This window comes from Cupressus sempervirens, chromosome 3 (genome assembly GCF_028749045.1).
Source record: "Cupressus sempervirens isolate cs-2001-9-10 chromosome 3, ASM2874904v1, whole genome shotgun sequence".
NCBI classification, from domain to species: domain Eukaryota; kingdom Viridiplantae; phylum Streptophyta; class Pinopsida; order Cupressales; family Cupressaceae; genus Cupressus; species Cupressus sempervirens.
This window is the reverse complement of record NC_143120.1, coordinates 534,346,536-534,362,655: the sequence shown is the minus strand read 5'-3', so window position 1 is coordinate 534,362,655 and position 16,120 is coordinate 534,346,536. Positions and strand designations below refer to the sequence as shown.

General features: G+C 34.3%; 1 protein-coding gene across 2 annotated transcripts in view; it reads left to right on the top strand.

The window, feature by feature from the left end:
• Window positions 1–16,120, top strand: part of LOC149567521 (histone deacetylase 5-like) — a 107,323-nt gene that overhangs the window by 44,740 nt on the left and 46,463 nt on the right. For both annotated transcript variants that reach the window (XM_089820740.1, XM_089820741.1), the window contains exons 5-10: window positions 1,068–1,279; window positions 1,420–1,484; window positions 14,350–14,520; window positions 14,689–14,784; window positions 15,167–15,586; window positions 15,694–15,887. In XM_089820740.1, coding sequence (XP_089676866.1) covers window positions 1,068–1,279; window positions 1,420–1,484; window positions 14,350–14,520; window positions 14,689–14,784; window positions 15,167–15,586; window positions 15,694–15,887 — 1,158 coding nt within the window. The remainder of the gene's footprint in view (window positions 1–1,067; window positions 1,280–1,419; window positions 1,485–14,349; window positions 14,521–14,688; window positions 14,785–15,166; window positions 15,587–15,693; window positions 15,888–16,120) is intronic.

The window sequence follows — 16,120 nt, the reverse complement described above, 5'->3', positions numbered from 1 at the left end:
CTGCCTAGGTGGTTTCCCATTTTTTTCTAAAGGTTTTAATATTGTTTTTGTCCTCTACTGTATTTTATCGAAGTTACCATGTTTGTGTCCACAGGCCCCATATGCCCTGGGTACGGGTACATCTGTGGGTACCTGCTGGGTTCGTACAGCGTACTCAATGGATACATATATGCATATTCAAATATTTTTCTAATATCAATTGACATTTAATATGATCTTTGGAATTTGACATTGAACAATGATCAAGTATCATACTATGAAATGGTTTAGTTTTAGAATTCTGTATGTTTCCTTTATTTTTTTTAATACAAAATGCATACACACACACACACACACGTACACATATGTATCCAAACCCCTAAAAATATTCATGTACCCATGTACTGGATTCTTGTACCTGCACCCATCCCTGAACTTGAACCGGTAACTTAGCATGATTTTATTTCATAATTTTATTTTTTTACTCACCCATTAGAGAATTTCTATCACCTTGGGTTGTGACCTTCCATGTTTTTAGTGAGAACTGAAATTCTACTCTTTCACTTGTATGCTTTTTCTCGTTGTTTGCTTTACTTTTTCCTTATATTGCCACACTTGCATCAGTTTTCACTAAGCGACGTATTGAATACGCAACTATCTTAACCTATTTCTATAAGTAAACATGTCAATTAGACTTAATATAAAAACAAACTAAAATTGCGTTGGCTGTTGCAGGTCATAAGGCCTTCTTTCTACTATTTTTTGTTGTCAGATATCATTAATTGAGATTGCTTCTGAGAAGAATAGGAAAATGAATATTGCCCTCAAGTGCTACTAATCACATCAGAAACAAATCTAGTCTTAGAAGTCCTACCGATACTTGATGATGCCATATTGCTGACAATCAACAAAACAAAAACTACACTGCATTTTGTAAGATGGCCTCATGTTCTTCTGGGATCTATATGTTTTTTGGCCTAATATTAATTAAGAGTGTTTTGACAGGTATATTTATCAAGCTTTTGGGGCTTATGGTTATGTAGTCTATCTAACAATGGATTCAATCCAGTCTAATTGTCTTTCCTCAGGTTTGATGCAGGAACATTCTATCCTAGTGGAGATGATGGCAATTATAAAAGCATTGGAGGAGGACCTGGAATTGGTTATAATATTAATGTTCCTTGGAAACAAGGTGAATGTGGTGATGCAGACTATCTAGCAGTTTGGGACCATGTTTTGATTCCTGTGGCTAAGATTTATGATCCAGATGTTATTCTCATTTCTGGAGGTTTTGATGCAGGTTGGTTTGTCCAGAGACAATTCTTATCCTAATTGGTTTCTTCTATTGTGATTATGAATTTTAGCTGTAAATTTATATGCGAATTTTCTATTATTGAAATCTTCTAATTTTAACTTTTTTTAATTCAATACTCGTTTCAGCAATTGGCGACCCATTGGGTGGATGCCGACTTACACCTTATGGTTATTCACTTATGACACAGAAGGTTAGTATTGATAGAAATATTCTAATAGCCAGTGATGCAATTGATTTTGAAGAGTAGTAATACTAAAATGTGTAAAACTCAGAGTAACAAGACTTGCCGTGAGTCGGGCGAGTCGTCTGACTCGGAAAGTCAAGTTACCTCAGCCGGGTCAAAATGACTGACCCGTGACCCTAACTCAGCAGGTCAATTGGGCCGACTCGCCTAACTCAGCTGACTCGCTTGACTCAGCTGACTCGCCTAGCTGACTCGGCTGATTTTTTATTTTTATTTTTAAAATTTTCTTAATACATCTAAAATTTACATTGGTACCTATGTAATCGATGTATGTTATGTATGTGATCAAATTACCTTCTATTTCATGATGTTATTGTGTCTTTAAGCTTTATTAAATAATGGGTGCATGGAATTTCTTTAAATCCTTAAAAATCTATAAATTTCAAGGGTTTTGTCATATTGCCGAGTCACTGGCGAGTCCGAGTTGGGTCACGAGTCGAGTTACCCTTGCCGAGTTTGAGCCGGGTCCAAGTCTCGTTACTTTGGTAAAACTACATTGATATGAAGGTCTTTTGTTGTTTTATCATTTTATGTTAGCTACACATGCTTTTTTTATGTTTCTTGCCCATTACCATTAAAAATGATATATATATGCTTGCATGAATATTTATTGTCTTGAATAGTTCTTATTTATTTAATATTGAATCAGTTTAGAGTTTGTGAGGGAACTGCAACCTAGTGTTACAACATTTGGACTCAGTGCTTAGACATGACTAAGACTTGACAAATTGAAAAAGCCATAACATATAGACATTTATAAGGATTAAGGAGAGTATTAATGCTAAAATGTGTAAAACTACATTGATATGAAGGGCCTTTGTTGTTTTGCCATTTGTTAGCTACACACATTGCCTTTTTATGTTTGTTGCCCATTACCATTAAAAATGATATATTTGTGCTTGCTATAAATATTAAGTATATGAGGCTGAGCCCAAACAAAGTCCACTCTGAGCCAAACAAAGACCAAACTGGAACATACGGAATTTTGGAGAAGATGAGAACCTCCATTAACCAAGCCTCTACCTCAGAAGACCCTCTATCCACAACACTTAAGCTACGAGGGACACAATAATAGGCCAATCCCTCAAACTGTAATACTTATGAAAATGAGACATTTCATTGAAGATTTGGATAAGTCTTACGTTTCTCTGGACATGTTTGTTCCAAATTTTGCTGTCTATTCACAAAACCAATGCCTTTCTTTTTGTGTAATAATAATCCCAAAGTGAATACTTGATAATAAATATATATGTAAAAATGAACAGTAAATAAATCTAAACAATGTTCTTTTAAACATGTCTTTGCACAACTAATTAAGTTTGATATATTTAACAATGAATATTTATAAATTGTATATATATTTTGAAATGTTATCAAATTGAAATATTGCAAAATAACAAATATAGAAAATATAGAATAAGATAAGATAAGATAATATTAATGTCCACGAAAAACCAACAAGGTTTATGGGACTGAGCATACAAACAAAAGAGTTGGCCAAAGCGGAGGCACCAAACAGTGACAGAGAAGAAACAAAAGCCAGAAAGAAAACAAGAAAGAAGACAAGGTAAGGACTTAATGCTTGACCTATGTCATGATCTTTTCTTCGTGTGCTGACTATTATTGATTTTTGTTGAGTGTCCTTATTTGATAAGTCTCTCCGAGATGCATAGCTAGAGGACTTGGGGCATGAGGCATGTTTTTATTTGTTTTCTGCTCGTGGGTATGGTCTTGAAACTCTAGAGTGTCTTTTGTTGTCCCCTTGAAACACTTAGAAGATTTGAGGTATCATCCTTGACTGTTTTTGCGTAACCGTTCTTCTGGTCATCTTGACATCTATGCCTTGATGCGAGCATGGTTTTGCTACATTAAATTGGGTAAGCTAACATCGAAGTCATCTTGACCTTTATGTCTTTGCTGCTTATGTTAGAATCTTTCCACATTCCAATCCAATATAAATCACATTCATATCTTCATAGTTGTGCTTGTGACTAGTGATGATTGTGTGATTTTATGATGTCCATTAATAATTGCCCAATGAATGAAAATAAGTTCTTTTACATTCTCTAATGAATGATGAACACAAAATCTTGTGTTACAGTTGCTCTATTGCAAGTACACCTTTGCATTTTCATGTAACTTGCATTATTAGACTTCATGTTAGTTTGCATTTTTAGGCTGCATTATGAGTTTGAGAGGGTTTTCCCTTCATCTTTTTTGTGGACTTTAATCGATTGTGGTCATGTTTTGATCTTCATTTCCTTATCTTCTTTCATGATCTCAGTCGAAATTTCTATCTTAAACAATTAATTGAATTTGGGGCATAATATTTCTTACAAAAATTTTCTTTCCATATCTTCCAAACTTCTATCTTCCATTTGCTTTGACCCCACTTCTTTTCTTCTAATTCACCTTTGGGGCATAATATTTCATGCTTGATGATCTACCTTGGTTCTGTGATTCTTATATCTTTCATCTTAGATCAAGAACTTTATCTTTTGTTTGATTTGATCAAATTTATCAATTTTTTGTTTCTCCTCTATCTCATTTCGATTTTGATCACGAGGGGGCAGGTCCTATCAACTTCAATCCTTGATTTAGTTTTATCAATATTATCCTTGACTTTTTTAAGTCAAAATTTATTTGTATTCTTTGTCCTGATGTGTTCTTGAATCGAAAACACATCTGGGTTGTTTTGTGATCCCAAATCAATCTCACACTTCAACTTCTTTCTTTGACTACATGTGTTCACAAATAAACTAACAATATTAATATATTTTAATAAACACATATCAATTAATATATAATTTTTTTTTATCAACCATTACATATTATTTAATTAGAATCAAATGGCCGCATGACCAAGGTTGCGACTTGGTCAGTGACCACTGACCCATTCCTGATCAGTGCCACTCATATATAGAGTGGTCAATGAGTGAATATGAAAAACATCATGAACAAGAAAATTACAAAAAGCAATTACTTCCACAAAGGCAACAAGATTTAGCAGTGAAGTCAGAAACAAATGATCAATAAGTAGAAAAGACAAACAAAATTAAAATTCCAACAAGCAACCTAAATAATCGGCTGAAAACTGTAGCTACATGGAATATAAAGTTTGTCAGGAAAAAACATTTGACAGCAGCAAATGAGAGGAGAACAAAAAAAACAGAAGCATAGTAAATAATCTGACAATCAAGTAATCATAGTTATTAGCTAATACAAATGAAGGAAATAAATTGGAAGGAAGATTGCGTAAGGAAGTCTGCATACATCAGATGACAACATTGACAACAAACAAGATGGACTCAAAGCAACGAGCCAAGGAAGGAATTCTAAATGCCACAAAGTGCATAGTAATAACCAATGAAAAGGCTTAGCAGTGAATGAGTGGATATATCTATGACCATCAATGTGATTGATAACAATCTAATTGTTGTAGATAAATTATTAAGGGGCGGGACTAGTGAAACAGTGATAGAAAAATAGTTGGTAAAGATTATTGACCAACCTCTCATATTAATATATAGATTTTGAGGAAAGTAGAATGAAATTAAAAAGAATCAAACAGAGAAAGGGAACACAGTAAGAGGCATGCCATATTTAAATGAGAATTTATATTTCTTATAGAGACGCATTAAATGGGTGCAAGGCATTCAATTCTGAATGTTGAGCTTCAAATATAGAGTACTCAGAGACTAGAGGACATTCTTGATTGAATGTTGGGATTCCAAATTAGAACCCAGAGAGAGATTTATAGAAAATCTCTTAGAGACAATATGTATTGCAGTGCGTAATCATATGCATATGTTAGAGGTTTGAGACTTGGTTAGAGGTGCGATCTCTACCAAGTAGTGATTGTTGATGAGCACACTCATGAATAGAGATCCCAAAGACCTTGAGAGGTACTCTTCATAGGACGATTACCTAACCGAGAATCATTCTCACTGGAGGGTTAGGGAAAAGCGGCGAGGAGTCCTTTCAAGGGATTAAGAGGGATAGTAAGGGTAGTTCTTAATTAATAGTTAATTCTCTTATCGTTTGCTAGTACGTTGTAGGATCTTAATTTCACGAATATATGTATAATTTTGTCATGTACTAACAATTGGTTGCAGGTTCCAGTACTCATCCCTCAAATCAGAAGTGAGGACATTGCATGTGTTGTTTGTTGGGTGGATATTTTGCAACCGATAGTTTTGGGAAAATCCTATTGCAAAATAGGATGACCAACCACAACATGTGAGACATTGTCTCTTCTACCTTAAAGGGAAGGCTCCCCTTTCTCACTGTTCCTTGGATCAACTCAAGGTAAGCAAGAAGTTGAGAGATTTTGTAAGGGGCATTACCAATATTCTTTCCTCTTATCTCTCAAAAAATAATCCACTTACCCGTGGAGCAAGTAATGGGCAAGATGAAACCTCAAACTACACTGCTATTTAAAGTTGTAAACGGTGATACTGATAAACTAACACTAACTCAAATTAGATGAAAGCGTACCAATTTGGCTATAAGTCCTGTTTTAACCTATTCTATAAGAATAACCTCTACCATTAGGGCATAAAAACTTCTAGAAGTAGGGACTTCTAACTATTTTTTGTGAATTTGAGATGGTAATACAAGCTATAGTTAAAGCTCCTAGTCTATATATTGCCACAACCGCTCCCAGTCAAAGCTTCGGCTCCGATTGCTTCTTGAATCACTATGCTCTATTATTGAACACACAATAATAACATGAATCAAAGACAATAGGCACAAATTACAATTAAAGCTTCTAATTTTCTCTATCACAATTTTTCTAGTCAAAGCTTCGAATTCGATTGCTTCTTTTATTCACTTTTCTCCCAAATTTGTACTACACAATCAAAGTTATGCTTGTACAAGTTTGGTAGAGCTTTCTTGTGTACAACAAAAAATAATTTTTACAATGAGGGAGCACTCCTTTAAATAGGCAAAGGAGTTGAGAAAAAAAAAAGTTCCATAGGGACACGTCCCCTAGGGTTTTGGAGTCATACCCATACTGGGGACAAAACAGGGATGCGGGGACTAATTTTGACCTCTCTTGAGTCGTCCCCTTTTTGGCAAGTTCAGAAATGTCCCATTTTTTTGGTAGGAAACTTAGGGATGGCCAGCAGTACCGGGGACGGTTTTGCCATCCTCTATCTGTCCTTGAAATTGCTGGCCATCCCTTTTTTTCCAACCAATCTGGTAAAAGCAAAACGACCCCAAAAAATCATTTTTTTCTAATTTTTACTGTCAGTGTGACCCCTAGTCGTCTTAAAGACAATAAAAATATGCAATCCATATTAGGTCCATTAAAACACTAACTCATCTAATCATTTTTAGATTTGACATACTTGCTAAGAGGAAGAAAAACAACATAAGAGCAGTAGTGGCAATGAGGAAAGATTACATTTAGTATTTACAAACTATTTTAGTTGGACTCCTCTTTATTTCATTCTGATTTCAGCATGATACTTGGAGCCTTTAGGCATTTTGATTTTTGCTATGTATGTGATATTGTTATAATGGAAATACTTAGTATTTGCCATTTGATAATATTTCATGTATTGATCTTCTAAAATGTCTATGGTGAATGGTTTATCAATGTTATGATATGCATATTTGAATTCTATCTTTGTATATAAAAAAATCCCCTATGTTTTTAATCACCGTCCCCCAAGGTCTCGTCCCCTAAATTTTGGTTTTGAGCCTATCAGAAACACGTGCCTGTCCCCTAAAACGTTTCTTTCCCAGAAACTCCATGGAGCATAGGAAAGAAGTGGAGGAAAAAGTGGGAGCAACTCAACCAACTTTGACCCGGTCTAACGAATGAGAGAAATTATTGGGTTACATGCAATTGCACATGCAACTCGCATTACATGTAATTACATGTTTTCATGCAATGCATCTTCTTCAATTACAAACATGAAAGAAGAAGAAGAAAGACAGAAGAGAATTGAAACAATCCTACGGATTGTTTGAAGGACCTTGTACTTGGTGATGCAATCTTGGATGATCACAGGATTGGGGGTTCCTGTATTTTGTATCACTGCATTCACCTTGATAACCATGGTCTTGTGTCTTTTGATAGCCTTTGACTCCCTCTAATGAATTGTCCACTGTCATTTGAAAACTTGATCTGATCAAACTTTTCTCGGTCAAGTTGTCGTGAATTCTCCTTTATAAATTGGCACATTCTGGAATCTTTGACACTTTGAAAACCTTCTCAACGGTGTCTGGATGTAAACTCAAAACAACTTTTCACAAACACCTTTAACTTTTTTTTTTTGAAATGAAGTGCTTGGCACATTCCATCACGATCTTGGGTTCTCAGACAACCATTGGAAAAATGAATACTAGAAGAATTCTTGCTTCTTTGATTTGAAGCACACCTTTTTTATTGGATGTCTTCATTCTTTATAGAAATTTGGGCATATCTTGATTTGTTGCAACATGAAAGTTTCAATGGGATTGAATCCGTGAAAGCTTTGAGATTTGGGGTACAATGAGGAATCCATGAGTGGGCATTCGAAGTATGGATTAGGTACTTATGAAATGTATGTAATGGCTGTAAATGAACTAGAAAGCATATGTAGAGGATGGAAAATGGTAGGTGGAGAGAGAAAACATGAAGTGGGTGATGAATATGCTTTGGGACATGAAAGTGAAATGTATGGGAATGCGTGTAAATGAAAAATCTTGACTTTAAAATTGACTTGGGATTTCAAGATGTCATTGCAGGGAAAGTGGATTACATGTATATGCAACATGTAATGAGAAACAAAAAGTGAGACGACATGTGAACGTGGATGGAGGATGAGCTTACATGTAAATACGAATGATGGATGAAATGAAATGCGTGATGATACGGGAAGTGGAATAACATGTATTTGTTCATGGAGGTGTAAGTGCATATGGAAAGATGGAAATGCAATGTAACTTGATGCTCTTGCATGAAATGAAAGATGGAGATGGAGTGAAATGAGTTCTTGGGAAAGAACTTACAAGTTCTTTACAAAGAAAAACAATCAAAATGCAAACATGCAAAACACGTAGACAACCTTGAAATGAAAAATGTACCTTTGGCAAAAGACAAACATATCAACAAGCAAGTTGCTTCAACATGAAAATTCAAATTTGGAGTTTGGGAAAAGACCAAAAACATGAAAATGAACCATTTAGTCACATTTAAAGGAAAAATGCACTATTCATGGCATATATTTGGACAAATGTGCAATAACAAGTCATAATATGTATGAAAATAGCAAGATAAGCATGGATTGATGAACAAGTTTGAAAATGTCCACTTACTTGGAGGTTATAAGCCAAAATAGCAAGATTTATAGATTTTGAAGACCAATTCTTCTGCAAATCTGGATTTTCAAACAACATTTTGACTTCTTCCGTAATTGCATGTAATGGACATTCAATGGTCGAATTTGATATGAGAATGCCAAAAATGTAGTCTCCAAAGACAATAGCATGCATGAAAACTCAAAAATGACCCCTCTTGATCAAAGGTATGGGCTGGAAATGCCTTTTTTTGAACAAAAAAGTGACTTTTTAATGCAAAAATCTGGGCCGCTTTTGCAAAAACGTGGCCAAAAAAATGCATGTTTTTGAGTCATTTTTGACTTGTGAATGAAAAAACGACTTTCCCAGATGCATATTCAATGACCAAAATTGCAAAACGACCCCTTATTTGGCCAAAACGTGAATTTTGAAGGCTCAAATCTGGGTGTTTTTGTCCAAAACGTGGCTCCAAATGGGGCTGAAATAAAATGTTTTTAGCATGAATGAGGTTGCCGAATGCATGGGAATGCATGAGTATGCAAAAATGCTTCTTGTAGGAAAGATTTCAAGTCATCCCATGGAGAAATATAGAAGAAATCACCAAAAAATGGGTTGTTGGAGGCCAAAGTCATGAAATTCTTCAAAAACGGGTTTTGGAAGGGGAAATGCACGAAGTGGAATGCAAAACGGATCTTTTTTGTTTGATTACATGTTTTAAATATGCAACATAGGCCCAACCGCACCTTTTAGAGGCCACTACATGTTTTAAAAACATGTAATGGGCTCTCCCAAGGCAAAAAGACACCTTTTTGGCGCATATGCATGTTATAAAAACATGTTTTTTTGCCCAAAAATGGGTTTGGAGAGTGCAATTACATGTCTTTGGTACAAAAACTCACCTTTTTGATGCAAAGACATGTTTAAGTTACATGCATATACAACTCAAGGCAAAAGTTCACCCTTTTGGTGCATATGCATATAACACATGTAGCTCATCTTTTTGATGTCATTGCACATTTTAAGTGAGTTCACATGCAATGGCATCAAAAAGGTCCACTTTTAAGTGATTTTACACTTTAAGTTGAGTTTTACATGCAATGACATGAAAAGGGTCCACTTTTAAGTGATTTTTACATATTTAAGGGATTTTAATAAGCACATGTCAAGTTAATTTTGATAAAATATTACTTAAGTGGGACATAAATTATATTTACATTATCATATTAACAATATAATGTGTAAATATAATTTAATAAGTAATATTTACTAGAGCATTTGATTTAAATGTCAAAAATTAAACTGAACTAAATAGTTAATATGGTCACTTAAGTGAAAAATTAAAAAGCAACTTAACTTAAAAATATAACATAAAGTGTACTATAGTTATTTTAAGTGAAAATTTAATTGATAAAGTAATTTAAAAACATAACATAAAGTGAATTTAAGTTATATTTTCAAAAAGTGAATGTCAAATTAAAAATATAACATGATATTTTTAATTCGTGCAGTTGCATCAAAAAGGTCCATTTTTTGGGCACTAAAATGGTCATCTTTTGACTAACAACTCCGATTAAGCCCCAAGTTAGATCAAATTGAAGGGGAAACCGAAAAGCAATGAATTGAGCAAAACCAAAGGACTAAAACTCAATACACACTCAAAAATGAAAGAAAGGACGTTGAAGGCCTCAAAAATCAAGCATAGGCTCAACAGACAAAAAAATGAAAAAGATTTGATGAAAGCCTTTAGTAAATGGATTCATTATATTAATTGGAGTTGATTGGTTGATCAATACTAACCAATTAAATAACGTACTAAACTCAGAAAAATGCGAAACTAAGTTGAAAAAGTTTCGTACTATTACCTACATTCTGTGGTGACAAAATGCAAGACAACATTGTTCACGATGATGGTTCTGACTTTGAGGATCTGGTTTGTAGCAAGAATTTATATAATTAATAAAATATAACTAATATCAATTACAAAAATATTAAAATTATGTTATTTATTCGACAAAATTATTTTGATTGTATATACTTGCTAAGGGCTTCCCTTGTGTGGTTTTTGTGAATCCAACACTCACAAAATACAGTGGGAGGAGAAGAATAGGAAAACATTGGGTAGCCTGGGTGTAAATTGGGTTTCCATTTGGATAACTGGAGTAAAAAGCCACATGATCAGCCTACAATTATTTTTCTTTGGTTGGATGCACTCATGCAGTCAATGCAGAGCACATAAAGATTGTAGTGAAGAATTAGAAGTTTTATGTTCCTTGCTTTTGTTTTCTAATAAGTTTTTCTGTCCTCTATTCATGGAACCGGTGCCTTTCTTTTTGTGTTGTTCATGATGATGTTTCTCACTTTGAGGATCTGGGTGTACCTTAAAGTTTTATAATTTATAAAACAATCGTAATGTCAATTTGTAAAATATTAAAAATATCTAGTTCATTTGACAAAATTATTTGGAATGATACTCTTGCTACGGGATTCCCGTGTGTCGTTTTTCTAATATTTGACATTCACAAATTTCAGTAGGGAGGATAAGAATATGAAAAAGTTGGGTATTTTGGATGTAAGTTGGGTTTCCCTTTGGATGATTGGAGTAAGATCCACATGATGACTATCTACCAAGTAGCTCTAATGCAGCCTGCAATTTTTTTTTCCTGGTTGGTTATGTTCTAGAATGCATAGTTATGATTGGACTCGTCTATAAATATAGTAAGGTTGACTTGACTTGTGACTCGTTAATGACTCGACAAAATGAAAAATCCATTGAAATGTAAAGATTTTCAATGATTTAAAACATGTTTCATACACCCATTATTAAATAAAGGTTAAAGACACCATGTCATGTCCCCATTTTGGAGGCAATTTGATTTAATTAATTTGGTTATCCAAAATAATGAATATTTTATGAGGATGACTAATTAATTATTTTAATTAAATAAATAAGTGGTATTAAGTTAATTATTTATAAAGTTATCAAATAAATAGATATTAAAAGGTAACTTTATATTTAATTAATTAAATAAAGTGACTTGAATTATAAAATATTTTATAAAGTCACTAAATAGATAAAATAAAATAATGTTCTAGAAGCTTCTGGAGAAAGTGGAGAAAAAAAGAATAAATAGGCACTCCCGGGCTTCATTCTGATTATCCAGATTTGTTGTTGTTGATGTTGATGTTTGTTGATGTGCATTGTGGAGCCTAGGTTTTCTGCAATAGTCACAACTGGCCATTGAGAACGAAAACTCTCAATTGGTACGCAATTTTGAGGGTGTGAAATATCACCTGAATTATTGCAGCTGGGAGGAAGATGCTTCAGTCTTCTATTTGTGCTACATTGAGAAAAAATATTTGAGTACAAAAAGCAATTCAAAAAAGCAGGCCGAAAAAATAGTCTAAAAATGTAGGCCGAAAAAGCAGTCCGAAAAAGCAGGCCGAAAAAGTAGAACCGACAAGCAGGCCGAAAAAGCAGGTCCGAAAAAGCAATCCAAAAAAAAGTAATCCGAAAAAGCAAATTCGAAAAAGCAAAGAAAATTATTACAGCCATCTACAATCAGGGGCGGCAGCTAGAGAGGCACGACTTGGGCACTTGAAGAGGTTATTTTCTGTTCAGTGGTATTGCAATACATCTATTCTCTAAGGTGACTTCATATGCCAGGTCTGATGTGTATTTTCATAGTTGCCTTTCACTATAGAGTGCTGTTGTAATTGTCATTTCGTATCAGACCTATCATTCATTAATAGATACATCATTCATTTTTACATTCCTCACAATGGTATTAGCAATCCATGGCTTTAGTTGTATTTGATCATGCATGTGATTAGCGTACTGCTGTAGGGGAGTATTGAAGTTAGATATTTAGTATTGCATTAGTTTTCATTGGCAGCTGTAGGTGCATATTACTTTACCAGCAATCATCATATTTTGATATCTTTGTAAATGCCAAGAGTCTTGGCTAACTTAGTATGAATATTGTATTGGATACTCATTCTCAATCAAGGAGATACAATTGCTGGTCACTAATAGTTGTCCTTGAGCGTTAATATATCATTTTTTATCAGCCAGTTAGCTTGCATACCAACTGTTTGTTAAAATACCAGTTGGCTGTAGGTGATCATCTTCATGATTAGAACTCGTATATGCATTCACTATTGCCAAAATTAGTTGCATATTTATGTTAGGACATTGTTTAGACAATTTGGAGTCTTTGTAAGCATTCTCTTTGAGGCAAATCCAAATAAGCATCACTGCAGCAATCTGAAAAGTTATATCAGTCAGAACACCTTGCTTGCAAAGTGTTTGATGAAATGTCAAACAACTGAAGTATAAAGATTTTTGGTGTTTGAAGAAGTTATATCCTATTGGGGTTATTACACACCATAACATCATCACATACACAAACATACATTCATCACAAAAGTACAAGCAAGTAATATATGTTTTATTATGGCATGTAGTAGCCTAAAGACACCATAACATCATCACATACATAAACATACATACATCAGAAAAGTACAAGCAAGGAATATATATATATATATGGCATGTAGTAGTTACTAACTATTACATGCCATATATAAATTTTTCCTTGCTTGTACATCCGTCTTCAACAAATACAAGATCCCTGCTTAGGAGTTGAGAATCATGTGAAAATATTATTGAGATTAGTATACAAAACAACACTAACACAATCTCAACAGTACTATAGTTGATTGAGCTTGTAATGCATTGTTTTTTGGGCTATGCCTTGTAGCTTGCACTAGCCATAGCCTAGTGATTGATGCAAATTTACTACATTATTCATATATTGTTAAAGTTGGGGGCTGACAGACGAGCATTGCAACTTCTTCCTTTGGCATAGCAAAGTAAGTATAATACTATAAACTATTGTAGCTTTAAGATAAAGAAACCTCTTTCTGCAATATGCATGGGTCATGACTATTGGACTTGGCTAGTCATGACATGACCCATTGAGTCATGGCATTTGGTCATGAAAACCCACCTAAACTTGCATGTCTCACCCCGAGTTATGGAACACTGCTAAAATGACTTGAGGCTGCTTTTATTAGCTATTTGTTTTGCGAAAACATTTTTGAGTTTGATTTTTTCAGGTTATGAGGAGCTTGTAAGACTTGAAAGATGCTTGACTATTTCCCTAATGCTAGGTAATATTTGTAGCATTGAGGTAGTTGCTATTAGACTCATTTCTACCTTTTTGTAAAAGCACTTGTCAATTATGTTTTCAGCTTTATGCTCTACATGAAATATAAAGCTGAAATGCAGGTGATTTTTTTTCCTCTTTTAGGATTTCTTTAGTTTTCGTATGAATCAAGTTTATTTTTATTTTATTTTTGTTTCTGCTTTGTTAATAGATGCATTTGGAACTTGTATTTTATATATTAGTCTATCTTTGTTATTCTCTATGGCCATCAGTGGACATCAAGATTCTAAACTTATAGATGTGTCAATAGAGTTTTGGCTTATCCGGTAACACATGTTGTGCATGTGCAGTTGATGGAATTTTCCGGTGGGAAGATTGTTTTAGCTTTAGAAGGTGGTTACAATCTTGAATCATTGGCAGATTCTTTCGCTGCTTGTGTAGAAGCTCTACTTGCAGATAAATTAATTAGAAGCTCCTCTATGTTGCCTCCATTTGAATCGACTTGGGATGTAATACAAGAGGTAGTATTTTATTTGATATTTTGCATTTTACTCAATTAAAACATGCAAAAATCCAACATATTAATATATTTCAGATGGTGTAGGTACTTTGGGTTTCGCTTTCAAGTTTGGTGCATCTAATATTTCCATCCCATGAAATATCATTTGGTTATGCTTTTTCTGTTTCAGGTTCGCCGAGAGCTTAGATCATTCTGGCCAGCATTGAATGAAGATCTCCCATTGCCAACGCTGATGAAGGATGATCTCTTGCAATCACTTGGAAAGGTCAATTCACACTTACAACTTTTATCTTTTGATTTTTGTGGCCCTTTGTTTACCTTATCAGAATTGTCTTGTTTCCGATTAGTATGTACAACTATCCACATTGTAATAGGACTGGGAAAATAATGGAAGGGGGTAGCTATCTCCTTCAAGGATAATAATAATAATAATAACAGTGAGAAATAGTTGAAGGCAACGGAAATTTTTCAATATTTTAGTGGCATCATTTTGTGTAATGTTACATAGTAAATTGTTCCTTTTTTATTCTGTAAATAAATTCACCTCCATTTTCTTTGATTTGTATATCTTTATATTAGTGGTGTATCTTTCTGTTTGCTGGCCACATATATCCTTATTATCTCTCCTTTCATTGCTCATCTTTCAGCTGAATGTAAGTTCAAGTGATGAAAGCTCCGAGTCAGGATGTGAAGAACTTGCAGAAGAAGGAAAAATCGGAGCCAACTCTTCAGTTCTTTCCATTCCCTTTGTTGAAGCCACTGGGAGCATTAATAAACCATTGACCAAGTTGATAGTTGATGATGATGATCACGATAACAAGGGAACACCTCAATCTTTGTTAGTGTTGAACTGCGACAAAGAGCTTCCTATCACAGTTGTGGATGAGGCAGTTGTTCCATCAACCTCATGTTCTAAAGATTGTGACAAGTCAGCTTTAGTTTCAGTATCAAATGCTCGTAATACCTGTAGTTGGAGACAGATTCTATGCAAAACACATATATGGTATGCTTGCTATGGATCAAACATGTGGAAAAGAAGATTTCTGTGCTATATTGAAGGGGGTAAGGTAAATTTTCATAAACTCGGGGTCAGTTTTCTTTGCAATGCTCTTGATTTTACATGTAAGTCGATAATAGTCTGACTGGATATTTGCATTATTGACACTTTTTCTAGGTAGAAGGCATGTCAACGCACTGCATTGGTTCAGTAGACAAAACTCCTCCACAAGATATGCAATGGAAAATGGTACCACATCGTCTGTTTTTTGGGAGATCATACACACAAACTTGGGGCTCAGGGGGGGTTGCTTTTCTTCATCCAATTCGTAGCGGCAATAGCAAAGCGCATGTCTGCTTGTATAAAATCACGTAAGTGGAATATGTACTAACAAACTTCTACATTATCTTTTGACAGAACCTGTGCTCTACAAATATTCAGTATGATAATCTGTACAAATTTGTACTTGTTTCTTTGACTGACCTAGGTATATTTTCTGCTAAAAAGTTTTAGATCAGTAGTTATTATAACAGACAGGAAGCATATATAAATATTAAGAAAGCTAACATATAGTTCATTCAGATTGTAAAGTGATGTCCCAACA